Source organism: Styela clava, chromosome 3 (genome assembly GCF_964204865.1).
Source record: "Styela clava chromosome 3, kaStyClav1.hap1.2, whole genome shotgun sequence".
Lineage (NCBI taxonomy): Eukaryota > Metazoa > Chordata > Ascidiacea > Stolidobranchia > Styelidae > Styela > Styela clava.
In genome coordinates this window covers 4,886,255-4,913,905 of record NC_135252.1, presented here as the reverse complement: position 1 = coordinate 4,913,905, position 27,651 = coordinate 4,886,255, and the positions used below count along the sequence as shown (strand labels likewise).

Genomic DNA, 27,651 nt, shown 5'->3' with positions numbered 1-27,651 from the left:
AATCAGGTGATTAAACTATATGTTTTTTAAATCACTCAAAAATGTGGCCGGCCATTGGGAAGTATGGACATTTTTCGTGGAATACCGAATGCACCAAAATTTCCGAGTAAATGAAATGCTACGGTTCAGCAAATAAATGAACAGCAGCACGTGAAATTGTAGCAACGTATTACGTAACAATAAAGGTAGACCCTACATAACACAAAGTAAATGACATATAAAGGTAAAATAAATGTATTGATTTATATACATTACATTACAACAATATTTCTTATATTAAAGACAATATGTAAAATATTTAATCATATTTTACCGTAGTTATGTGTAACACATTCTGTTATGTCTAACGCGATTTTTGTGACCCACATTTCGATTCGCATAGGCGCAATCTTTGGGAATAACTTTATCCGCAATTGACCTTTCCCTTCATGTCGAGTTCGATATGAAATGTGGGGTATTCACCCATCTTTAACTCCACGTTGATAGGTCTACTGTACCGTCTTACCATAGTACGTTTGTTTCGCTTTTCCGTTGCAGATTCGTCGGCTTTATACATGTGTACATGCAGACATGGCTGGACGTCAGACTGACTTTTGATGCAATGTCTAATTGTGTATTTGTATTTTGTACTGGGCCGATTTATGGAAGAAAGGGTGGATTTAGTCTATCGGGACTGAAAGATGATCATTAATGCGTCATATTGACCATTTAGTACCTGTAGTTCCTGCGTTTTCCCAAGAAATCTACTAACTGACTAATCGGAGCGCCGAGTGTGCATCGTGCTAAGGGCAGAAGGGAGTGAGCGTTAGGAACAGACTTGCCATTGCTACATTGGTCCTAGTGATATTATTAGAAAACGCCTATTAATTACAGTATTAGTAGGATTGATCTTGTCGGATTTGTGTGAATGGCTAAAATGCCAACCCTCCTCTTTTTAATCTAATTTGATACTATGGTACAACTGGTCATACTTACAGACTTTTGCTATCATTATATCATTTCACTCTGGATGCAAAATCAATGTTGTTCTTGATGTCCAATATCTTCTGGATTGTCCAACTGGTGGGTCACTCCTTGGGACATACATTCTCCTAATTTTCATCTTCCAGATAATATCATTCACATTTGACTTATATCTGTATATTCCCTGATGACACAATTATTTATGTCTTGTTTAATGAATTTGGAACTTACTAAATCTTTGTTAACAGACTTGGTTTGGATTACCAAGTAGAGGGATCAATATTAGGTTTTTCAAAACTCGAAAAAGAAAAGTCTTGTCAATTAGAATCAGTCATTATTTTAATTCTGATACAGCTTCATTATAATCGTCATAGAAAATATCTGATGAGTCACTGAAATATCGTTTGGTTTGTCTCACCACCAACAAGGATTTGGGTTAGAATGAATATATAATGTCAGTGGAGGAGGTTGGATCTTCTCAGTCTAGTCAAAATTTAATTTTTTTGTAGTTTTAGCAAAAGAATCCCAGCCTTAAAAATCACTACTTTTTTGAATTATTACAATTTGTCTTATTTTTAGAATACTAAGTTGAATCAATATTTCAACAATAGGAAATGACTGAATGGGTACTTCTAAAAATGTTAAACAAGTGATTGCGGGTGGAGTGGCAGGATGTGTGTCAAAAACTATTATTGCTCCAATGGACAGGGTGAAGATCCTACTACAAGCCCAACATCCATATTACAAGAAACATGGAGTATTTTCTACAGTTGTACAAATTGTGAAAAGGGAAGGTGTAATGGCTCTGTGGAAAGGCAACAGTATGATGATGCTTAGGATATTTCCATATGCATCTATACAGTTTTTTGCATTTGAAAGATTTCGAAACTTTTATACTGGATTATTTGGACAATGGCATATAAACAATTTAATATCTGGCTCGAGTGCTGGAGTAGCAGCTGTATTGTCAACATATCCTATGGATATGGTACGTGCAAGACTTGCTTATCAAATCACAGGTGAACATGTTTATGGAGGTATTGTAGACGCTTTTACCACCATTTATGCAAATGAAGGAGGGGTTAGAGGATTCTATCGTGGTATTTCAGCAACATTAGTGGGAATGATTCCTTATGCTGGATTTTCATTTTACACTTTTGAGACTTTGAAGCATGTTGGAATTGACTATTTTCCTGGTTTTCTGGCAAAACAAGACCCTTATAATGATGAAGTCTTGATGCTTCGCCCATGGGCTTCCATGCTGGTGGGGGGTTTGGCTGGTGCACTCGCTCAGACTATCTCTTTTCCTTGTGATGTTGCAAGACGCAGAATGCAGCTTGCAGCTTTATTACCAGAATCCCACAATTATAACAGATTATGGTCTACTTGGGTGGCAGTGTATAAAAAAGATGGCATCAGACGAGGTCTTTTTCGGGGACTTAGTATTAATTATATCAGAGTTGTACCTCAGCAAGCGATAGCATTCACTGTGTATGAATTTATGCGAGCAACGCTTAGACTCAATGAGCCGAATGTTAAGAAAAAACCTGTAGTTTGAATTTTTATATGCAATATTAATGAACTAGAATCAAAATAGAATGTTTGCCAAAAATATTACATATGAATAAATAATAATATGTCTTATTTCTGTATTTAACTTAGATTTGAGAATTGATTCAAATATTTTGTTTATTGCATATAATGTACATAATTCATGGTTGTATAGTATGGTAGTTTACTGCTCGATATCTGTGCATAAATTTAATCCATTCATGACGTGAAATTCTATACTGATATTTCTGAATCATGTTCGGAAAAAGACGCGCTGCTATTGTGATTCAGAATTTAATCTTGTAGAATTTATCATAAAAAGTCATAATTTTATCCTAGCATGATTTTGGGATGTACCAAACTTGGTTAAAAACTCTCGTTATGAAAACCCTCCTAAAAAATTTTCTTATGTCAAAACGTATATTGTATTTTATTCATTGTATTTTAAAAATGGTTTATTATTATTACTATTAGAGAACGCCAATTAATGTATTGAATTGAATTTCATGGCATCTTAAAATAAGAGCGAAATTCTCATATATACCAATATTTATGTGGTGGTAATACCTAAATAGAGCGCTATGTTATTTTTATCTTCATTTCTTAGCATATGGAAGAGCAATTTTCTGTTTATTTCCATTTTTCATTATTCATCATTTCAGAAGTAAAAAGTAATTTACTTGTTGTCACTGAAGGGCAAAGTAGTTAGGAGTATAGTTTGTGCGGCCTCTATGGTAAAATCTAAAATGATAAATGTTTAATTTGAAATGTTTGTTGTCTGCCTCTTGTAAAAAGCCTCATTCTTTTAATTTACATAGCCACGCAGCTTTTTATTTTTTTTCCTAATCAGAAATTTGTGTAAGTGATTTGCAAATGCAATGCAATAATAGTTGGCTACAGACTACAATGTATTTCATGTACTAGTATATCGTTGTTAATTTTTTCCTAACAGTTTAGTAAGTAATTTTTTAAATTTTGTTTATTTCATCGTTTTTAAACTTGACATATTTTCTCTTTCATCGTGATTGACCTAATTCACTTTATTTTCCAAAGCTGCAATGAAAAATTATTGGTTCTAAAAATAAAAATACAACCATGCTCAAATTAGGAATAACTAGAGGATTATCTAAAATAAATCCGAGTGTATGGCAACCTATTATTAAAAGTGACTTTTTCACAAGCACGTGTCAGGTATTAAAAGTTTTTATTTATCAATTGCTAGCTGTATTTTTTCAGTGATTTATGACATTGATTACTTCACGACAATTACGATAAAAACATATTAACGAGGTCACAAAATATTATTGCCGGACAGGTATTTTGTACATGATTGAAATCATACAAATAAAATCATACTGCTTGAAGACATATTCTTTGATTTGTTATGATATTACATATAATTACATAAAAGTTGCATTAATAATCTTATCTGATTTAGTGTTTTCTCTAGTTATATATTGGTATCATTTGAATTATGATATTACGCAGTTATATTATATCAGCTGTGGAGATGGGTTTAATGTGAAACCGAGTGGAGCATCTTGTTTAATGAATTAGAGTTAAACACAAAAATATTGTACTTGCATTCACGTTTTTGGTGATGAGGACCATGTGCAATATCAATTAAACTTCACATTTATTTTCACATTCTAGAACACCGGAACACTTCATTTTGAGAGAGAGTGGAAACCACCAATAAATGTAAAAGGCTGGCCTAGTAAATTACATGCTCGTCACTCAATTTACAGAGTTGTTGGAAGGGAACTTGGTCCCACAGAACTGAAGGTCATATTGACAAAAGATTCTCTTGGTAATTCGTGATGATATTTCACAACAATAATTGAGGATAACTACTTATTTAGATCAATTTTTGTTATGACTAGTTTTAGCGACATGAAATGAATACAATGTCTCATAACTTAAGAATTACCACAAAGTGAAGGTATGCTGTACGCTCACTTGTTTAACTTTGTTTCTGTGTAAATACGAATCATTTATACGATTACCAAAATTTTTTGAATTAAAAGTTCCAATTCGAATATTTCCAACGTGGAAACAATACAGGTTACAAACAGGCAGGTTTGTGACTAATCAATGTTTCCTATTGTGATAAATATATCACACAATGATCTAGTGCTGTCTATCTTATTAATTACAAATCAATATAATACTTGTGTGGTCTTCACAACTGCTTGAATTCATCCCAATCCGATTCAACTATGAATTCAGTAAATTTTATTCTAGTTCCATTCATTTATTTCAGAATTTGGTGTGGCAGGTGAAGTTTTAGTGTTGGAAAAGATGATTGGACGGAGTATGATAAATAAGGGGGAGGCTACATATGCATCTCCGGAAAATTTAGAAAAATTTGCAAGCCATTCCGTACGTATTTCACAAAAAATATTATCCACTGGTGATTAATAAAGGATAGGCAAAATATTTTTATGGCATGAAATTAGTATTTTCGTAGTGGGTGAGATTTCCACTCGAGTCAATCCATTTAATTTCATATCTCGATTCACACAATGAAGTGTTTGAAAATTTAATAGCAATATGGCCAACTTTTCATATACAACTCATCTAGAATTTCAATTTCATAGTCTAATTTGAGACTTAACATTGCTATGGCGTGGTACATATTTGCATACATGAAGTCTCATTTTCATTTGCCGAATTTATTATCTTAAATTATAAACCATGATTTGCAGATAAACAAGTCTCCGCAAACAACGACAGGTAGAAGGTTGTTGCTTTGGTTACGGACAACACAATTAGAATGTCCTATGCGATCTGATGTCAGTTGGGTGATGACACCTGCAATCGCTGCACGAGGGTTGCAGAGGGTAAGAGCAATTATACTTTTTTATTTATTTCTTAGTTTGATTTGTTTCTATATAGCTGCAAGTAGAATAGCTATTATCTTGAATTGTTTTGGGTACTGGACTGCTTTTCAGGCAAGGTATCTAATCGAATTTTTATTGGTGGTGCCTGGTGATTAGTGAGGCCGAGCTGGCGAGCTGGCTTGGCATTATTGGATGAAGATAGAGTATCATACTCTGTACGAGGCCATAGCACTATGGATAGATGTTGTGTTTACTTGAGTATGAATGAATGTTTATTCGTCTCATAATGGTAAAGGTATAAATAAGCTGACAATAATAAGGGAGAATGGATGCATGTACAAGACCATGCAGTCCTAAACCACGAAAGATATATAGCAACAAAACCGTGGTGCAAAATTAGTTTGACACAGATGAAATATTAGCAATACTAACATAATTACTATTGTCAATTTGTTTGTTCAGGCACACAATCTCGTTGTTGCAGAAAACGCGTTGGAATTGCCAGATTATCCCATCACATCAGATAATCCTGATTCCTGGTCTCAGCATGATATAAAAATTTCTGTAAGATGACTTTTATTATTACATTCCTAGAATAATGTATTTTCTCAATATGTTTACTTTGAGGGGGAGTTTTTGAAACATTGTATGATTGTTTTGTTGTCGTCTTATTTTTTCTTCCCTGGGATAAATATGAAAGTCTCATCCATGCAAATATTAGAAGAATAACATCTTGCTTTCGTTTTTTACTAACAGTTAAAATTCCGCATCTTCATCAATAACGAAATCATATTTGTTCACTTTTTTAGGTGAATGGTATTGATACCATAACTGTGAAAATGAACATAATTCAATGGAATAAGGAGAATAAGAATTTATGATCAAGATCAATATAGCATGGATAGAGTCCAGTGGACTTCTTGGACAGTAACTGCTTCTAGGGGGATATTGGCGACGACAAGCATTGGAAATTAATATTTGCAAACATCAAAAAGTAACTGATTTCTGGAATATCATAATGTACAGTGGTGTGAAAGTTTATATTGTAGTATGCAATATGAATACTGTATTGATAGACTGTATTGAGATGTTGTCCATTGAAGGAATCTAGAACGCGAAATTAAATATTTTCTGCATGTGCATATCATGCGTAATGTTTTTCTTTTCTGCCAACCTCACGATTATATTCACTTTAGGTGGTAAATCCTTCCGAGCAACTTCCACACGGTCATTGTTCCAAATGAAACTTATGCAAGAAAAACGGTGGTATTGTGGTACACTGTTCTTTAGAATATCAATCTTCTACTCCACTTGGTGTTCAACAAAATGGCTCGGCTGGAGGCTCATCCTACGAATCGTTGGGCCTACTGTTGCCATCGCCTTTGATTACCCTGTGTGAATATACGGTTTTGAAACTTGTGGGGATAATTGTTTGCAATAAGCCGACTCTCTGCCGCTGTGGACTGGTTCATGTAATAGCTGGTCGGTTACGGATCCCTCCACCTTGAAGTCCATGCATCTGGAACAAATAACTGGCCAACTTTTTCCATACCCCTATATGAACTGGTAACCTGGTAACCGGTACGCCATGGAATTATTTTTTCTTGTCGGCTTTCCTCTCCCCGGTATAAAATGCTATCTTATCGATTTATACATTGTCCAATACTTTCGACAAAGTGAATAATGTATGTGAAACCATGTTGTATATTCACTCAGGTGCGATTTTTAATGTTTTATTTCGCTTTGTTTGGTTATAACCAGAGTTAGTTGACATCATAATGTCATTTGTAATGATAAATTTCAAAACATGCTGTTGTGCTATTGTAGTTTAGTTAGGCCATGTTTCATTTAAAAAACGGAATACATTTGGCACGACTCGATAATTCATTGAAGACAATAGTTACATTGTGTATGTAATGAAATGCATTTTGTTCGATCTATTCATATTCCTCTGCAAGTAACAGCACAACATCATTATTACAACTTCGTCGAGAATGTTACACGCATTTAACTCGTGATTGTTTTGTTCGTCTGGCGTGCACGATAGTTTTTCTGTTTGTCGTGAGGTCAGTTTTATCGCACGATTCGATGAATTGCAAATTGCCCAATAAATCATTTTATTATACTTTGCCATTACATCTGATTTCCAAACGTTTTGCTGTTGGTCGTAGTGAAATAGGGTGGTGATAGCAGCAAAGTTGTAGTATACAGTCCCGAATAGGTTTATTCGTAGACCCAACACATGATGCACGTCCGCGCGCCTTTGCATGAAAATGGAGATGGATGAGGTTCTTGCATACATTATTGTGGGAAAGCAGTTCTTAAATAGGTGCTAATTAACCCGATATGACGCGCGCTCCACCCGAAGTTTCTGCCCATACTTTAGCCTAACCTAAAAATCATTTAGCACTCCCTCGATCACGCTCTGGTATAAACGTCATTGTTATAGCATACAAAGGTGAACAAACGATGCTAATATTTTTAAAAACACGGAAGAAGTAAAATGTTACATACCGTGTGCGGAAGATTTAACAGATACAAAAGTAACGGAGAAACCGCAAATTAAATCAGTCAATAAACATCAAAAGGTTAAAGGTAATAACAACTTCTATAAAAGTTTAAATCACATATACATAACTAGTACTGTTTTTTTGTGTCCATTACAACCGAGAGAACAGAAGTATGGCCCAAAAGGGATACTGCAAGTAAGTTTTTATGTGTTCTCTGAATTAGTTTGTAATTGTCAGAATCTAAACAAACTTGAGTGAGCTACTATTAGTGACGACTCCTAATGATTCAGTGAAATTTCACACAGTTTCAGATTCTACAAATGTCCATTCATTTGTACCAAGAATCGTAAGCAACCCGGGACAGTTTATGGAGTGAGTACCCCTGTCGACGCCTGCTCAGGCGAGCGGTTTGGTAAACACTTGTGAGCTCAATTACATTTGAATCGTAATAACTTCATGTGATTCCGACGTCAATGATTCGCTGGGAAATCTTGTAAAATTCGTTATTCACCTTCTGGAAGACGATAAATTTAAAAAAGATTCTCTGGCATCGTTCGAAGTCTTCTGACACTTCCGAACGCATTTTCTTGTTACGCCCTTTTCCGGGTGTCTCTGAAAATAAATTTAACATAAATTACCATGAAGGGCACATTCACATCGTTATTCAGCGAATGCAATAGTTAAGATTTGGTCTTACCTCGCACGTGCATGTAAGGCAGCTTATTTTTCCGACAAGGTGTACATTTGGCCTCCAAGTTGACCCAACCGAATAAAGTTCGCGTCCAAATGAACACATTCCTTCACTCGTCCCGTCCTGCATCCAGCCCGAATCTCTCGAAAAAGGGAAACCGCGTTGCGACTTGAGAGGACCTGAAGTGATGAATATTTAGTATCTGGACGGAGATTGTAAAATACAAAATATTTTGACGACAATTCATGTAGCTCAACCGCTTCAAGGTTTATCATTGATTTTTGTTGTATACTCAATGTTGTATAAGAAAGTAAATTTATTAGCCTACATTCTCGATCGCGTGGCCTAACGCCTAACTACTGGCAAGTAAAGTTGTCATTCATTTTTTTCAAATAAACGGGTTCCTATTTATTAAAATAAACCCGTAATAGTGAAAAATATAATACTTGATTCGTTGTTTACTTAGAATTTAGATGAATACAGCTATATATCGTTATTTTCTCATCTTTTTGAAAAAATAAAAGCAAAACTGTTAAACTAATCTGAATTAGGTAGTTCAGAGGTGGAGTTTTTCAAATTGAGACAAATTCATTTATTTGACCCAATTTTAGTTTTCTAACCTTTTACACGGTAAATATTTGGGAAAAGAATTAATAACCTGATTAAAAAATTGAAATTATCGGTTTTATGAAGTTTGACCGGTTTTATTATGGAACAAGCATTTACCATTTGAAAACGTCTTATGAATGTTGAGGCCTCTAGGCTTCAGCCAGCCTTGCCAAATGACAAATCCGACCTTGGGAATTATTATAAGTTTATATCCTTACCTGGACAAACTTTACAGCAATCCCCTGACTGTTTACGAATCGGGTTTGCACATGGAGTTGATGGACACGTGACTTTTTCGCAAGTTACTTTATCATCATGACTGCATGTACATGTAACACATTTGACGTGGCCGAAAGGTCGAATAAATGGATTCCAAGATGACCCTCTGGAGTGAATTCTGGGATCTCCGTCCTGTTGGCATCCTGTAGAATAAGAAAAAAAGAATTTCAATACCTCGATTTTTATAATGATTACAATAGAAGACAGATAATTTCAAAGAGCCAAGTTGAAGTGAATAACAAACAGTGTTATTCCCATCATACATACTTAAAACGGTGCTCCTGAAGTATGTGCACCAAGATGTCGCATAGCCTGAACCCTAACCTGGTACACGTACTATGTTCAGGTTGTTCGCAATCTTGATGCATATACTTAGGAGGTCGCTTAAAACCTGTAAAAAATATGAACAAGAAAATATAATTGAATGCAAATTGAAGATATTGAAATAAATACCTATGTTTTTCACGTATGATTTCTCTTGTCTTGGTTTTTCAGTTTGAAACTTCGTGTTGGAATGTCGGAATAGAGAATCTAAAAATGTTTGTGTTAAATTTGATTCATAAATAAAATCACCAACTATTAAAGACTAAACTACTACACTCAACTCACCAAACGTATATGAGTCCTCTTCGGGCTTCCCCATATAACTTGAAAATCCGTCATCGCAAACTGGGCAACATTCGTTTTCAACAATAACTGGACGGCGACAGGATAGAGACGGACAGACGACTGGATTGCAGAGCACGTTACCAAACTGAGAACATAAATTGTCTTAGTTAAACCCAACAACAACAAACAGCCTTCTATCTATATAAATAATTGTATATATATGGAAATCAATTTCATGTGACTGAAACCTATATGGTTTTCCAGCCATCTGTACTCCCTCATTTTGCTACCCTATTGCAGAAATAAGTCAGATTTTATTTAAAAAAAATGTTACCTCGCAAATACAAGTTGTGCATTTCTCATCATATAGAGGCGACCAATTGGAATTATGCCTATGCCATCTTCCTTCAAAGTGGCACGATTTTGCATCAGCTTCTATTCGCTCTTTGGCAGAAACCACGCGTTGCGGTATCGATTCGTCATGAACGGCAGTATCATGTTTCAAGTGACCAGAAAGAAGTTCTGAAATAGCAGGAGAAAGAAATACTTATTTAATCGGTACTAGGTATTTTATGTATATTTGGTATGCTACAATCTAATTTGCATAAAAGCATCATTTTAAAAAGGAACGATGGCATCAATGCAGAAGAAAACGCATTTTTCCAGAGAACGTAACGAATAATATCATCAAACATACAAACCTTGATCAGCTGTAGAACCCACAGAAGTTCCCACACATTTGTTTGGAATACGGAACCTTCCTCTTATTTCGCCGGACGGATTCCTCTTAGTTGCAACCTTAAAAATAATACTTTTAATTCTAGTATTGTCTCAGAACTGATACCGCGTTTCCTATTGTCTTGAGCTTATTGATTAAAGAAAAAAGAGTGAATTTTACCTGCAAAAATGCCGAACCATTGTTCATGATCTGGTATAATTCGTCGGGAATGTCCTTCAAAATTCCTCTGGCCTGTTGAATAAAATTTTATTTCTCAATTTGCACAATATTTTGAGGGGCTCTAAAGAAATGAATGAATTCGTTCTCACCTCAGTTCCATAAAATCCCTTCAACAGTTTCTTATGCGCTGGTTCCAGTCCCGCAATTTCAGCAAGTCCGTGTAAATGAGCGGCCACTGATGGATCAATATCTTTATTAAGACCTGATACAACTGTAAAATATATTTTATCGTTTATTTCACGATGTCACAAAATATGAATTATTTTTTAATAATTAAAACAAGCAGTTTTACGAACCAATTTCATAATGCAAACGACACTCCTCATCCAGGTGAACCCAAGCGTGACCACCAGCGCCTGTTTGTACCGGCGGTACAACGAGTGATCCGTACAGATGAATAGGCAAGCCTGCAAAATATAATTAAGAATGTGTTTTTAGTATTCCTAACTATGTAGATCATGTTTTTTCTCGATTCCCGATATTATTGAACGTGTCCCACTTCGCAATATTTAATGTTGACACCCTTTGAAATGAATGCACGCGTTTGTGGGTTCCAGTCTTGAAATTATAGAAGTAAAGATGTACAGAAGTGTTCAAATAGCACAAAATGTACCTTGGTAACGTGCTAGATGACCGCTATATAACAGCAAGGCAATGTTCCCGCGAAGTTCGCACTTTGTTTGTTCTTCGGTAGATACCTCAATCCTTGCTTCGTTGTTCAAAAGAAGATGCAGCTAAAAGTAATCGCAAGGTGTTCAATTAGTAATAAATAAAATCATTAAATACAAGCACAATGATTCATATCACACAATGGTTGTGTACTTTTAACAATTACAGATAGATTCTCTTCAAAATAGTAAATGCTCACCTCTTTTGCAGATATTTCTTTGAGAAGCCCTACTGCTTTCCCATCGCGGTATTGGGCAGTCAAATCTGTTATCACCCGACTTCGTTTGCGATAAAATGCCGTCATCTGTAGTGACTTTACAGGGCTTGAGATTCCAGATAGTGTGACCTTAATACACGAGTAATGAATTATAATTTTGGCCAAGTTGCAGTGCAGCATCAAAATCCTACTGAAGTAGGAAGATTGTTTTTCATATAAAATAGTATTATAAAGAACGGTAAGCGCCGATTCTCCGACACTCAAAAGTTAAAACTAATGTTAGTTATCACAAGGTTTTTAATGACGCTCTAATTGCCTTTTGTGTTTGTCTACAATATGAATACATAATAAATATTCTCACATCATAAGATACTGAATTGTCTGGATTGATGTGGATAATGGCGGATCCAACAGCACCAGTGTCCGTTGGTGGATTGCAGTTGCTTCCGGACATGACTGCTTGAATTACTGAAAATCAAATAAATAAACAATTAGTATATTGAAATGAGTGAATGATAAAGAAAAAGCAGTGATAAATTTAGCAAAAAGAGTGACTTTTTCTCAGTTTGATCGTATATATAATCTAAGCCTCAAGATATTGATTTCAAGCACAAACGACTCACAATCACAAGTTGCTACAGTAGTGATGTTCCCCGTGAAACGGCTTTTTGTTCCTCTCCTTCCAGATTGCCCTTCTATGACCAAATAAAGAGCACCTTTGCCAAGTAAGCGTAGCATGTCGGAATTTGTGTTCCACACGTCTGCATATTCAGTTTGCTATGAATATACAAAAAAAATTAGTTATTAGTATATATATACATGATTCGCGTTTATAACATTCGCAATAAACTAACAAATGAACATGTTATGAATTATAAAAGTAACAGAGTAATTTCAAATATATATTTTACCGAAGCTGGTACTTTCTTTTCAGATTTTCTCAATACGTCTCCATTCTGGTTGCGTAGTTCCACGCTGATATGAACTGTCTGTTCTGTTTTTCGACGTCGTCCACTATCCAAAGCAATGTTTCTAATAAAAGATATTACAATGAGGTATAGCTCAAGCAATAACTTTCCTAACTGAAAATCGGATGTATTCCTATGTCGAATATTTTGACATAGAATGCTGAATGGATTTTTTGAAATGTAAAGTCTCACCTGAATAGCACTGCGTAGTTGATACTTTTGAAGTTCCTACTCATTGTTAACATGACTATTGCTCCGCCATTTCCTTCTGCCTCTGAACTTAGCAAGGAACTGAACGTTTCTAATAAAAAATAAAATAAAATATGAGATTTTGTTTGTCACATACTTCGCACAGAATACAATTATTTTATATTACCTGAATATAGAGCTCGATGTGCCTGGATTGAACCAATCGCGTACTCGTTCTCAATTGAGGCTTCCGTTTTTTGTCTGTGGTGGGATTGTGTATTGTTAAGCGAAATTCTTGCGCTTTTTAATGTCAGTTTGAAAGAAAGAGATCCTTCGTCAAGTGAACGCAATATGTTTTTAGGCAAATTTCTCCATACCTGAATAAATAAATTGATTTTTGTTATATATACGTCATTGTTAATGATATACATGATTCCCACATTCAAAACGAAATTCCGACGTGGGTCAAATTAAAATTTATTGAAACATTAGAATACGTCAATCCACGAACCAGGCATTAAAAAGTTCCTCGTTTCTCTCAGCTCGGAATAATATTAACCATTATAATGATCAGGAAAAATCAGTCTAAGTTAATATCATAAGTTCGGGAACAAATACTCACTCCACAAACGATAGGGCGAAACTCGTTATTTATTTTTGTTTCGTGGGTGAAAAGCACATCGCCTGCGTTGTTGATGAGTTGGACCAAACGCGGTCTTGAATATCTACAAAAATAAAATATGTTTTGAATTTTCGAATATATTCTGCAATATACATGATCATATGCGCACGAACTGGAACATACTTGGAATGGTGAACTGAATAATGCAAGTTTCCTCGATGAAGTGAAAAAGTCGCTCTTGCAAGATACCCAGTGAGTTGATCTTCATTCGTAGTCAAAAGTGCAACATACTCTGTGATGAAATATAAGGTTTAATGAAATGTACTATAAAAGCGATTTATCAATAAAGCGAATTTTACTATTTGATTTCGGTGACTTCCTCAACTGATTATGCACACAATAGCTAGTATATATTCACTTTCACTTTTTTTTTCTTGTGACAAAAATAACTATTCTTTGCGTTATATTAAACGTTCTCACTCTTTGTTGGTGAACTTTCATCCGATTCAGTTTCTTCGTCATTCAAAGTTTTCTCAAAAAAACTAGATTGTGATTTCAGGCGATCCGATTGTGACATTGCTTGACTTTGATCGTCTTGTTCTTCTGACAATTAAAATGGATTTTAAAACATATACAAATAAATGAATATATAATAGTATATTCAAAATCAAGCTTGGTGATATATACAATAAGCTATTTTAAATCCTTACCTTCGGGACAGGTTTTGCAGCAATCTCCTCTTTGTACTTTAGCTCCTTTGCAAGTAACCTCAGGACAATCTTTCCTTACATCATGACATTCCACTTTTGTTATTTCTTTTCCATTTCGGTTATCGGTATGAATCTGCAACGAAAGCATATATATTGAATGTTTCTAACCCAATTTTACCAGGTTCATGCAATCTTAACATTTATAGCAGTTTAGGAATTAGTTTTGTTCCAAAATAAAACAAACTAACATAATTAAATTACATCAATGAAATTCTTACTTTAACACAGTCGCATCTGATACAATACATAACACCGAATGGAAAGCCAAGGTTAGGATGCCAAGACGACCCAACAGAATGGTGTTGATCTCCAAACGTGCAACCTGAAGAAAGAATTGAATAATGCAATATTAACTTGTTAGATACTTCTCTGTTTTATGCAAAACTGTCGATAGTAAAGTAAATATCTCAAAAACTGACTGAAACGCGGTAAACGTAACGGTATCAATGCTGTTTGTGCTTTCAATTTGATTCAGTAAGACGTCGTTCTTTGACTCAATTATATTTCTTAGTTTACTGATTAAACTACCAAATCCGATACATATTACACTACCTACTACGTTCGTATAAAACAAACTTAAATTAACTGTATATTTCGTATGAAAATCACCATATACGTACCTTTGCCGATTTTGCCTGACTGTTCAAAACTTCCCGCTTTCAAGGGGAAGAATCCCGCAATATTATTTGGTAACGAAAATATAAACAAGCAGAGTAGTTTAATATTCATATTAGAAATATCTAATGGATATTACAACTATATTGGACTGTTGTGTCTACTCCTGTTGTCTGATGAACTGCCTATCCACACAACGAAATATTTATATATATACGAGACTTCTTCTCTTCGGTCTGGCACGCGCTTTAAAAATAACACTCTTGCACGCTCATTAAATTGTTGCAGACGGCCCTCTCGTTAATGCCCCATACAATACCTAAGCAAACACAAAAACTATCGAATAAGCGTGTGATATTTTAACTACCGGTTCTGAGTTGGGCTGTCTAGCGAGTTCAGAATATGATATATTTTTTAGTCTAGAGTGAAAAATTAATTCGATTTCAGTGAAATAAAGGATATAATTGAAATACTAAATTAGCAATATGGTCACGGTTAATTTAATGAGATGTCCAAATTACGGACCACAATTGGCAAATTAATTTATTATTAATAACACCGATTAACGATAATAAAATCTGTTGTCTATTTCAAGATTCAGTGTTTAGGCATTCTCTCTTCGAATTTCAGATTTAGTGATATAACAGTTGAAGACTATAGGAAATTTTCAAAAATGTAATTACTAATATTTGTATTCTTCTTTTTATGTTTTCGTATATATTACTGGGTTTCAGTAAATTTGAGAAACAACGCAAATTAATATTTGGTGAATCGTGTTAACGCGAACCCCATAAAATTTAGGAGCCACCGTGGTTAATACATATTTTACTTATCATACTAGTTTCATGGATAAACTTTTATCTGTGCACCATAATCGTTGTGGAACCTGTGAAATCCGGGATTTTAAAATCCAAACATTTGTTTCGCGCCTTCGAATCTTGTACAACGTGTAGATTTAAGTGTGAACTAATGAGGAAGTGAACACGTGTTGTGCACAGGAAATGTCCCACGGATTGGCTTTCTTCGTTCATCACAAGATATTCGGCTACGAAGCCATTACGCCGGTCACATGAATTATACTTAAAAAATAACACTTTCAGTGCGCTGTAAATGAGATCGGGTAATAGCGAATCAAGTGTTATAAATCGAATACCTTTCTTCGTGGAGCATTGATTTTAAAAATGTCTGTAAACTATTTCGAACAATAGTTTTTTTTATACTTCCGAATGTTTCAATAACAACAAAACATTGGACGCTCCAAAAGTGTGCGTACCGATATGGAGGTAACTAATTTCGTTCGCCTACTCTACATCTAATTGTGTAAAGGTACTGGAGCCTATGGACAGGGGGTATATTCACTTGGTTAACACAGACAGTCCCCGATTCGTCATAAATCTAAAATAAGGAAAATCTGGATAAAAATTATGGCCTGACCCTAAAAACATTAACGGCAATCCGTTAATAAAATACCTAAATTTCGATTTTTAAATCTAGTTGGTTTTAGATAATATCCGCAAAGGTGATTATCTATCGCAAGTGTCCGAATGGCCGATTGCAATGCGGATGTTATATTATCAAATTTATCGTTCTAATATTATTATTGGTGGTTACTATTAGCCGTGATTGGTGGACGATAAAAAATTTGAAAAGATAAGAATCACAATGAAACATAGCACAAACTTTCCATTCTAATCTCGGGCACTACTGAAGTTAATGTATGAAATACGTTTAGGCGTCCGTAATTGGAATGAACAAACATTTATTGTTCAATGTAATGTCAACGTTATTTATTAAATTAAGAATCGCCTGAATATTATTCAATCGATATATAATTTCAATGAACATTTTAATTTTTACCAAAAAGTGTCTGAAAATTTTAAACATTAAGCCATGCATGACACAAAGTGTATATAGCTCGTTATATAAAAGTGTAATATAAAAGTGTTTCTCTGAACAATGGGATACATAATATGACGATAATTCTTGAGGAAAATTCACTTTATTATAATATGTTAATCAATCTTTTCCTTGGATGCTTTGGGCAAATTTAAATAATGGTACGCATGTTGCATTCGCGCCTTGCCGATTAATTTTAGTTCTTAGAAAAGTTACCCTCACCAATGCATAGACCTTCGGAAGTCATACTACGCCGTATGTTTAATTTGCATTATTGTACATTATACAAGAAGGGGAGGGACCGCTTTTTCATGTGTTTTGGTCAAATTGTTTACCTCGCTACGACTGTAGATGGCGACAGACCACTTCAACTGGCATTCGATTAAATGATGATATGTTTACACTAATTAGCTTTGATTGCAAATTAGTTTGTATGAAAATCGAAACGCAGCAGAATTCTGCATCAGTGATATCGTGGTTTCTTTTACGTATATTGCTTCGTTTTCTGTCTGCGCCGACATAATATTTTTTATTTTTAATAAGCGCTATGTCAACTTTTCTGAATTCACATTCAATTGTATAAGTTAGGTTGTAGCAAGTACACATTGCAATTCCATATGCTTGTATCAAGATTATAATTGAATACCATAATATGTATAGTAGCCTACAGGAATAGCAGAGCCAAACCATTGTCTATAAAAAGTGTTATTTCCCGTTGCTTCTTGTAAAGGATAATCCGAAATACTATTATTTATTCATCTGAACGAATAAATTTATCTAAACAAATAGAGACACCACACAGGAGATGTGCTTTTTGCTTGTTTCAAACCAGTGGCGTAGCAAGACTCTCGTGGCCCCCCCCCGCAAAAATATTTTGTGGAAATGAACTTAAAAACTCTCGGACATGAGCTAAAACAACGTTTTTTTTTTGTTTCGTCAAAAAGCATAACATGTCGCTATTAAAAGGCAATGGTAACCTAAAATTTGCCGTTTATCTTGGTTACTTTAATTTTTTCATACGTGCTTTCTCTTCTGTGCGCCGCTTAGAGGTTTTGCTTTCGACATCATTCTGACAGCCTTCGTAATTTTGCCCGTGCGATCAAACCACAAGACGCCGAAAACCGACGACTCCCTGGCATTGTTACGTAACAAAACGATTTGAGCAGAACTAACATCAACGTTATGAGATGTGCATTACTGGTTTTGCAATGCAACGTTTGGTTTTGCGGCTTAAATTTCTAAATTCTAACCGCTTGGGCCCCTGTGGGTTGCGGGGGTGGATGCTACGCCACTGTTTCAAACATTCAGCAGACTTTCTACTACTTCTGAAAAAAGTTTCTTCGTGCTGAATCCGCGTATTGATAAAGTATAAGCTATATGTGAATAAATTAACAAATGATGAACAAATAAGACTCTCTTAGGCTAAGCTATAGTATTTATAAGACCTCTTTTTGACGAAAACGTCATATGGCATTTTATCACACATGACGACATAAATAGACACATGTAAAATGCGGTAAACGTTTTAAAAAAAATTGCGTACAATACCAAATTGACCAATTCAAACACATTTTTCAACTTGATATGAAAGGAAAATTTCTTGTTTGTGGAAAGCAAGCGTTAGTCACTATGCTCATTGGTCACAGTCAGGGTCGAATTTAAATGCAAATACGAATCTCGTATTCATACGAATCTCGTATTCATTAAAATAAAATATATCAATAAATACCAATTCTATAGTTGATAAATATAGTTTTTGATCCCGCTGGCGGCCGTAGACTTTTTACAAAAACGTGAAGCGGTCGTCTAAAGAAAAAAAGTTTGTAAGGCTCCTCTTTAACAGCGACGTCATAAATAGGCATTTGTAAAATGCGTTGCGGCGTCATAAACATTTCAAAAAATTGCGTCAAGACAAGAGGCGTACTCTATTCACCCAAGCAGCTCGCACAGAAGTAATAATATTTTTTATATGTTTGAAGTGGTAGAGTTTTTCAAATTTACAAAAATTAAACAAATATCAAGTTTGCCCAAGCCGGTTTCATTCCCAAATGAGCCTTTAAAATTTGAAAGAGCTAAAAATTAATAATATATCATAATTGAATATGGAGGCTTCTGGGATTCGGCCTACTGGTAAATCTAGTGATGAGCAAAGAGCAGTTCCCAAAGTTGAAGGAATTTGATGGAATCAACGAATGGCTCGGCCCACCCAACAACAGTTCCCTGAATGTCTGTTCGCGACTGTCAACGACTAACGTAAATGTGTATATATAAAGCTTGATCAAATATGAATAGCGATCAAATGTGTGTGTACAATAAAAGTTTTTGCTTTAGCTTATGCTGTTCAACTATTTTAGGTGCTTATGGGGCACTCAAACAATACAAAAAAAATATTGTGGATTTGTGGCCCTGGATGACAACAACTTCACACGATGCCAACTACAATGGCTAGGACTCAGTTTGAAATCTGCGGGAATATCACTTGACTTGCTACCAGGAGTATAGAAGATTGTACCCATCACACCTAAACCCGGAGACCACATGCACCCGAGGAGACCAAAGCCGTGCCCAAGAACGTACACACGATAAGAACGATATATGATTTGTACCAGGACCAAGCATATTAAATCCGTAACAGTCGCGCATGGGACACAAAATGCTTAAAACGAAAGGTTTAAAGACTTTAAACAACGCAGAATATTAGACGCTGACCGCGCCAGGACTATGCCACGGACCTGATGTCTTCGGTGACCGTACATTTGAACCCATGTACATTTGAACCCATGCGTATATCCACGGGTTCAATCTATATGCGGGTGCTAAAACCCATGGGTTAGGGTTAGTATGGGTTTAACTATCCGTGAAACAAAAAAAATTTCCTTGGTGCAATAGCATACAGGTGCAATTGTCATGGGTTCAAATGTACGTGGGTTCAAATGTAATGGAACCGATGTCTTCTATTTGCCGATTCCACAGTATTAATACCGTGTCGGGTTATTCTGCAGATTTGATGAAAATGACCCTATTTACTTACCTACCATTGAAGTTTTCGATCACCAATCTCTGGAAACCGTCAGATCCTGGCTATTTACATATTGTTAAAGAAAAATTTTCGATATTTTTTTCATGAACTTCTGTCATTAACGAAGTACTACCAGCGAGTTGTTTTAGGGCCGCTAAGTCTAAAGTCAGCCAACCGATCACATACGCTGGCTCCGAAAAATAATTGAAAATTTACTTTCAGTCCCCTAATAACTATGGCAAAATTATCCTTGGGCTTGCGACAATAAATTATTACTTGCTGCATACGTTTATGTGAACTGTTGCAGACGTCCAGGGTTAGTGATCCTATGAAGGGAATGATTATAAACGCAGTATAGTCGAGCCGTAACCAGACCAAAACGCAAATTAAAGGCAATTGCTCGACAAACCAAAAGCAAGTCACGTCGCTCTTGCATTGGACTCAGCGCTCATATCTGCACAATATACACGATGCAGGCACGCCGAACCCTTTCGGGAATTCCTTTCCTAAAATACCACAACATTACGACATACGATAACAGCCGCGGGTCCTTATTAGGAATGGCGAACGAGTCTTACGTGGCCCGATAGTGTGGTGATACATAAAGAAACATTCGTCCAATCGATAAAATTTGTATTATACAATCATTACTACAATCATTGATAATAGGAGATATAGAACAGACACAAATACCATAGGCGAAAGTGCTATTTTATTTATGTCGTGCTCAAAAAGATTCTGAACACACAAACTTAAATGCTATATTAACCGAGCAGGCAGAAAGTTTTTTCATTAAAGTGGTAAACTACAACTTCGTATAAATAAACCAAATGCAAAATGCTGAAGACACGGAGTAAAATCTCGTGTATATGACACAAACAAAAAGGGTAAAGCTGAAGTCCTCAAGAACGTCCATAGCAAGCGGCCATTCGTCATAAGGGGTGGTGCTCCAAGTATATTCAAATTTAAAATCCGTCCAGGTTGTTGATTGGTTAACCGTTTAAAATTTGCTTAACGAATGCTGAAGAAAATAGAAAATATAAGCCACGACGAATTAAAAATGTATGCCATTTACACAAAAACTTGTTGTAAGTAGACAAGAAACAAAGCCTTCGCCTTTATTTTACTGAGATAGCGTTCTGCAAACACTCATAATCAGAGCCTATCTGTAAGCAGAAATTTCAAGTACGCTATTCAACATTATGGGATTAATTGAAAACTTGTCAAGCATTGACAGACAGATAATATTTTCCCAGTTATCAAATCAAAGCTCTTTGCCGGGGAATTGATAAATGCAAGCTATTAAGGCAATTAATTGAACGCATGAACCAATGACAGATAGATCGCTTGGGGAACGACCTATCCTGGCCTTAGGCCACCATTCAAGCCTTTTTCAGCTTTACAAATACAGCAGGACACTGCTCACAATTAATGTGACTCGATGCGACAGATAACGCACTTTCTGATTATAGGAACGTGCAAAAAATTGTTAAATTCTAAATTACATTACAAACAAAACACTAAATTGACTCGAATTAATCGATATTCGAAATCGCCATATGACGGATTTGCCCGGATACATTACCAATTTCCGATTAGTTAAATCACGACATGTCACAAACGGAAATTTAGGACTAATAAATAATTAAATTACAGTTAGTATGATTAAAAATACCACATGCATGTTACATTATAATCATGAATGTTAGAATTACATTGATTACGAGATTATATATTAGCCCTAGCCATGTTCGATCGGTTTTGATAGCAAAAAACTGCTGCAGGAAAAATATCCAGATTTTCAAACATTTATATTACCAATGATTAAAAAAATTGACTGTCATAAATTTTGACAGTGATAGATTTGACTTTGGAAAACCTGAACTTGTGTGGAAAACATGCCCCATGCAAAATTTGGTTTCACTTGATTAAATCATTCTTATTTTGTTGACACTGAGACAGTGCGACTTGATCAAAAACTTGATTAAATCATTCTTATTTTGTTGACACTGAGACAGTGCGACTTGATCAAAAATGACAAGACTACTACACTGAATCAAGTTTACATCAACGAAACATAATAATTGATAAATCATGAAAAATAAAAATTATCCGAGATATTGAGAAACTAAATTGTTCCAAATTATATATGCTCCTAACTCCTATGCGTCTCACATTTTATACAAAAATGACGTCCAAATATCTCCTTTATCTTCGGCGAACAAACTGTCAGCCACTGCACACCGTTTTCACGAAATCTACACATAGTTAGTCGATTAGTTTGTTAGTGGTGTTGATAGTGATATTTATTGAAAACCTCTAAGTTATGAGACAAATGCGTTTTGTGAGTTTGAATTTATAAATGATTGAACCACAACAATCGAAAAGACTGAATGAAATAGGCGAAAAGACTTACCGAAGAAAGAATTTTTTGAAACGGAGAAAAAAGAGAAAAAATATGATTCCTATCCTTCCAGAACATACTTGCAGAACGCTGAGAAAACATATTGCAGAATAGGAAAAAAGAGGAAAAGGAAAGAGTGTTTATAGGATGATTTTGATCACAATTTTTAACACACAGTTTCCAAACGTACCAAAAATACGATAGTAAGGCACAATCGTCTGTTTTGTTCATCAATTTACCGTATTGTAGAAGATAATAATAAAATATTGAAGAAACGAGCAGCGCGTGGGTGTTTAGTGTAGTTTAGTGAATCAGATAAGATGAAGTAAAGTCCGTTAGTATGGGAGTTGAGACATTTTGCACTAAACTACAACGACATATGTGTGCACCATTTTCTAGGACTATTGTCTATATACATTTAAAATTGATACTTTATCCTTCCATGACAGCTTTTATGAATGCTAAATAATATAGAAAAATAGTTTAAACATGATGTAGCCCAACAGCAAATTTATTTCAGGATACTAGAAAAGATTTTGCGGGTTTCATAAATTATCTAAACAGGATCTTCCAAAATAGTCACTCCTTCAAAAAAGAATAAATATTCACGAATAAGGTGTCTAAGAATGTTATATATAGGCCGTGTAAAATTAAATACATGTATCTTGCAGCGCTTTTGTTAGAAGCCAAAAAATTGATTTACCTTCATAATTGATGCAACCATTGGCATCTTCTTGTCCCTGTAAAAGGCTTTCAACTTCTTCCTCTGACATTTTCTCACCTTGAAAAAGGATAAAAAAAACTTTAAGCGAACGAAACGGCATCAGCGAATGGAACAAAAAGAAATTATCATCACTGTGACAATCGAGAAACTAAAAAGGAAAATACGTAATTATATAAATGTTAATACTGTAAATGTATATATTTGCGTGAACTTACCGAGTGTCGATAAGACATGCCTAAGTTCTGCTCCCATGACAGTGCCGTTGTTCTCTTTGTCAAAAACACGAAGGCCTTCAACGAAATCTTCATATGATCCCCGTTCTGTCTGTCGTTCGATTTGTGCAAGCATTGGCAAGAATTCGCTGAAGCTCACATCTTTCGTTGCGAGATCTACAAAGTTATTTTAACATTTTACTATGGTGTTCTATTTCTCACTAGATTCGATTTTAAATGTGACTAATAATGAGATCGTAATGACATTTGAAGTTGGATTGACAATATAGCATGCTGCAAGCACTGTCTAGCGTGAAAATTCTTTGTTCAAAAAATAGTCCAGATCTAATATTTCAACGATTAATAATGGTAGCGCTATCTAACAGGCATGCCACACACAACGTAGTTGAACCGGGTATGTTTTTTATATCTCGGTTGAAAACAAAAAAAATTAAAAATTGGTTTCAAAAAATACAACATTACCATCTGTAGTGGGATTATTCAAAACTTTTGAGACTTCAGCTTCCGTCGGATTTTGTCCGAGAGCTCTAAAGAGTGTACCGACCATGTTCATCGCGATCTTGTTATTACCGGTCGTGTCCATCATGGCGAAAGTCTCTTGACAATCTTCAATTTCATGGGAAATGCCAAGCAAGGCGAAATGTGTTGTGTTTGTGGAATGTTTTATTGAACAAATGAGAAGTGAATGTGCGTGAATAAATATGTACGAAGGAGGCAAGCAAAAAATATATATCAATTAATAATATTGTGCAGGTATTTAGAACATTTCTATTATCAATATTATAGGAGTATCTCGGAATTATAACTTCACTAATATTAAAACAGTCATATTTGCGTTTGTTCTCCTCGCGATAAATGGAAAATACTTCATCGAAAAAAAAGAGAATTCTCGGGATGAAGTAAACTTTTCTGCATCAGAAGCGTTCCAGTTTGGATAAGAATTGAGAGCAACTAGAAAATTCAAAAGCATTTGAAGTGAAAGAATGAAGTGAACGGAAGCAAAGTGTTGGTGATGTTTAACGAGCAAGCAGTCACTCAGAAATCACCCTCTTTCTTTGGATTGCCGAGGACTTTCAAGATATCTGCGTTCGTGGGATTTCTGCCTAGTGACCTGATGATGTCGCCAACCTGGTTAATGAAAACTTTTCCGTTTGCGGCTTTATCGAACAATTCGAAAGCCTCTTGGCATTCTTTTGAAATTGAAAAAGAAGAGAAAGAATAAGATAGTAAATGAAGTCTCAAGTAGATGAGGAAATAAAACTTAACTTCTACAAGTTGGGAGGATATATATAATGCTTCTATATACCGTACAATCAAATATCATGTTAAATTACAATGCAATAAAAACATTTACGTCGTTGATTTATCATGCGCATTTTAATTGCCTTATAAACGCGGCCTCGGGGAAGAGTCGGTACATGACCACTAACAGCACAGTAATTATCTGAATTGTGAATGTAGGATATACATTTGCAATAGGAAAGTTATGCCAGAGTTATGGGAAGGACGTTAACGTTATCAGTTTGGTTCTATCAAAATATTGATGGGTCGTTTTATGTATAGATTCAGAATGTGGACGTTTTCGTTATGGTCATTAATGGTTTAATCCGGGTTATGACACAATTTACATAAAATTACATACATATATTCATATTATAGATTGAACGAAAACCCAACTCAAATAATGGCATAGGTTTAAATACACGACACAGGAAAGGTGATTGATGACAGAACTGTTCCGAAGAAAATACGATCACACACGGAAAAGAAGGCAACGCATGAGCGATTACGTCATGCCATATAAGGAAGGAAAATTGAGGAGAGGTCGACGCGCGCTACGTCAGAAGCATAACACCAGTGCTCAAAATTAACGATTATTCGATAATGTAGGCATCAAATAGGCGTTGTTATCTTTTCGGGCTCAGCATATACACTAGCATGTACGTGACAACATCCTTATAGAAATATTAGAAACATTTAATCATCAATTCAATCAATCATCAATTCAGTGTAACTTATAATAGAAAAGAAATACAAAGTCATGTTGACTGAAATATTTGGTATATTATTTGCCTGTAGATCTAAAAGTAAATACAGCAAGTAACGATATTAAAAATATAAGTCATGTACCTTGAATTCTGTCATCACTGAAGTCAGCCTGAAAATATAATACATCAATTATATAACAAGCTATTTCATAAATAAAAAGCAGAATCGTTTACAAATCAAAATCATTTCCACAAAAGGTAAGTAAACTGCCTGGTTGAATTATGAATTTGAGCCTAACAAAGAGAATTGCACATTGAATCCCAGGGGAAAGCTGAAAAGAGCTTCTACATGTGGCAAGCCATTAAACTTTCAATTCTACATAGAGCATGATAAATGGACCATATAATTGCACCCACCAATTTTTTTGCTAACACAAACCTACACCTACTGAGGGGTGTAAAATATTATATAGGACCAAAGACAACATGATATTTTGATACTTCGATATAGTAATATTTTCAGAATACTTTGTCTAACCCCCAAACAAAAATGGAATCATTTGGAGGGAATGAAATAATGAAAATAAATTAAATATAAGCCTCAGTCACATTCATTATGGGTTTCAATTCAAATTTGACTAACCATGGCTACATTGATCACAACGACTTGGGTCCATGCTTCCAAAAACAAATACCTAACTAATTCCATACCCGACATGGAATGGTAACCGGACGAGAGGCTGTGGTTCGCCACATGGTTAAGTCGTCTTATCGCCTTTCCTCTCCCGCAGGATAAATATGTAAATCCTATCCTATATATCAGGGGTGGCCGACCTACTTGAGACTGCGATCGACTTTAATTGTCAAAATAGCTCGAGATCGACTGATCGGTAATGAGGCCATACACAAAAACGAATGAGTACTGAATATGCAGATAACTGCGCACGCGGATAAAAGAAATTTCGCCAGCAATATTTTGAGGTGTTTTACAGAATTCTCGGGTGCGGCGACGCGATCGACTTCTCAAAACGTGGCGATCGACGTGTTGGCCACCCCTGCTATATATGATTGTAAAATGTTAAATAAAGATGATAAGGGATAGGCCTACCAGTCTTGATGAATTTGTTACATCTAGTAAACTGTTTCATGTCATTAAAACAAGCATTTACAAGTTGTTCTACAATAATCTAGGAGAAATTCAAATCCTATTGTACAATGGGGTTGTTGTCACTACCTTCTATGAAAACCAAATAGTTTTATCGCTTTCGCTGACCCAGTACAGCACACTTTACAGATTGAGCGACATTGGGACATTCAGAGAATTTAATTCTAACAATGGGGTGGTGACAGGTAATCAGTGAGAATTGAGCAGTAATTTGCATAATGTAGGTTGGCTCAAAATTCAGAATTAGATTATTCAAAATTCAAAATTCAGAATTAGATACGGTACTGGCGTTATTGATTTTCAATAGACTGCCAGATACTATATTCAAAAGCTGAACTTAACATGTACTATTAGATACGGGCATGAAAGCTACTTTCACATAAAAGCTGACAAGTAAAAACCTAGGAGAAATTGCTCGGTACCTTCAGACTACATTATCAATATGGGATACATATGATTATTTCACATCGTTAAGATGATGTTCTTTTAAATACCAGAAGTACGAGGGCATAGGCTGCAACTGCCATATACTTGTATACACATATATCAGTCGCTGCATATTGGGAATGGACAGAATTAGCTTCAACCCATATTCTGATATCAGCGTATTATTCAGTTGTTTAGTCACGATAATGTTGAAATGTCACAGCCTGCTACACTGGGGCATTCGGGTATTAAATACCAGTGATATACCGGTAGTGTGTAGCTCTGTACCGATCTTGTTTCAGTTATAACAGCTTCATACACATATAGGCTAATTCAGTAATTAGAGAACTACCTGAATAACACAAAGTAATAATACACTTTTATTTAGTCAGAATCCGACAAGACTAAGTAAAGCTAGAGACCTCTGAATTATATCTATTAAACTCACCATTTTAAGTGTATTGTGTAGTAAGTCCCACGAAGCAACAAGAAAAATCGAACGAGTCGAAGAGAACGAACAGCGCAAACGACGGAAAAGGAATGCAACAACGTACTGGCACGAAGCTATGAGCGGCAGCAGTATTCCCTTGAGAAAAAATCTGTGCCGGCGAATGAAAGTTGGTAGCAATATAGTGTTCCCAATGTATTGGATTATCTACGAAGCCATTTTCTCCATTTGTGTGTTAAAACTAGCTGATTTAATTTGTTTAAATAAGTACATAAATTAATATTT

At 35.2% G+C, this 27,651-nt stretch overlaps 4 protein-coding genes across 10 annotated transcripts; 2 read left to right on the top strand and 2 right to left on the bottom strand.

The window, feature by feature from the left end:
- Positions 1–142: 142 nt before the first annotated feature.
- LOC120342075 (solute carrier family 25 member 16-like) lies at positions 143–3,567 on the top strand. The gene is made up of 2 exons (XM_039410748.2): positions 143–223; positions 1,543–3,567. The coding sequence occupies exon 2, from the start codon at positions 1,586–1,588 to the stop codon at positions 2,519–2,521; it is 936 nt and encodes a 311-aa protein (XP_039266682.1). The 5' UTR covers positions 143–223; positions 1,543–1,585; the 3' UTR covers positions 2,522–3,567.
- LOC120342077 (large ribosomal subunit protein bL9m-like) lies at positions 3,475–7,493 on the top strand. Its single transcript, XM_039410749.2, has 6 exons — positions 3,475–3,705; positions 4,168–4,324; positions 4,778–4,896; positions 5,223–5,357; positions 5,820–5,921; positions 6,167–7,493. Exons 1-6 carry the CDS (start codon positions 3,610–3,612, stop codon positions 6,236–6,238), a joined length of 681 nt encoding a protein of 226 aa, XP_039266683.2. The 5' UTR covers positions 3,475–3,609; the 3' UTR covers positions 6,239–7,493.
- Positions 7,494–7,775: 282 nt separating this feature from the next.
- LOC120342074 (chordin-like) lies at positions 7,776–15,249 on the bottom strand. Of its 2 annotated transcripts, none has more exons than XM_078110835.1 (23): positions 15,069–15,249; positions 14,667–14,770; positions 14,389–14,521; positions 14,159–14,281; positions 13,862–13,970; positions 13,679–13,781; positions 13,244–13,433; positions 13,060–13,168; positions 12,811–12,931; positions 12,523–12,676; positions 12,261–12,367; positions 11,882–12,028; positions 11,627–11,747; positions 11,310–11,420; positions 11,103–11,224; positions 10,954–11,025; positions 10,757–10,853; positions 10,390–10,577; positions 10,056–10,200; positions 9,899–9,977; positions 9,386–9,591; positions 8,565–8,737; positions 7,776–8,479 (listed from the first exon to the last, which is right to left on the bottom strand). In XM_078110835.1, the coding sequence occupies exons 1-23, from the start codon at positions 15,175–15,177 to the stop codon at positions 8,375–8,377; spliced, it is 2,928 nt and encodes a 975-aa protein (XP_077966961.1). In that variant the 5' UTR covers positions 15,178–15,249; the 3' UTR covers positions 7,776–8,374. The 2 variants fall into 2 exon arrangements, with proteins under 2 accessions (XP_077966961.1, XP_077966962.1); XM_078110836.1 differs by having other exon boundaries at positions 14,159–14,278.
- Positions 15,250–20,594: 5,345 nt separating this feature from the next.
- On the bottom strand, positions 20,595–27,513 carry LOC120342265 (myosin catalytic light chain, smooth muscle-like). 6 transcript variants are annotated; one of them, XR_005569490.2, is made up of 7 exons: positions 27,367–27,498; positions 25,470–25,497; positions 23,802–23,945; positions 23,322–23,495; positions 23,086–23,163; positions 22,154–22,236; positions 20,595–20,999 (listed from the first exon to the last, which is right to left on the bottom strand). XR_005569490.2 is itself a non-coding variant. In XM_039411027.2 (7 exons), exons 1-6 carry the CDS (start codon positions 27,367–27,369, stop codon positions 22,815–22,817), a joined length of 456 nt encoding a protein of 151 aa, XP_039266961.1. In that variant the 5' UTR covers positions 27,370–27,498; the 3' UTR covers positions 20,595–20,999; positions 22,799–22,814. The 6 variants fall into 6 exon arrangements, 5 of the variants coding, with proteins under 5 accessions (XP_039266961.1, XP_039266960.1, XP_039266962.1 ...); XM_039411027.2 differs by lacking the exon at positions 22,154–22,236 and adding an exon at positions 22,799–22,843; XM_039411026.2 differs by lacking the exon at positions 22,154–22,236 and adding an exon at positions 22,395–22,472.
- Positions 27,514–27,651: the final 138 nt, after the last annotated feature.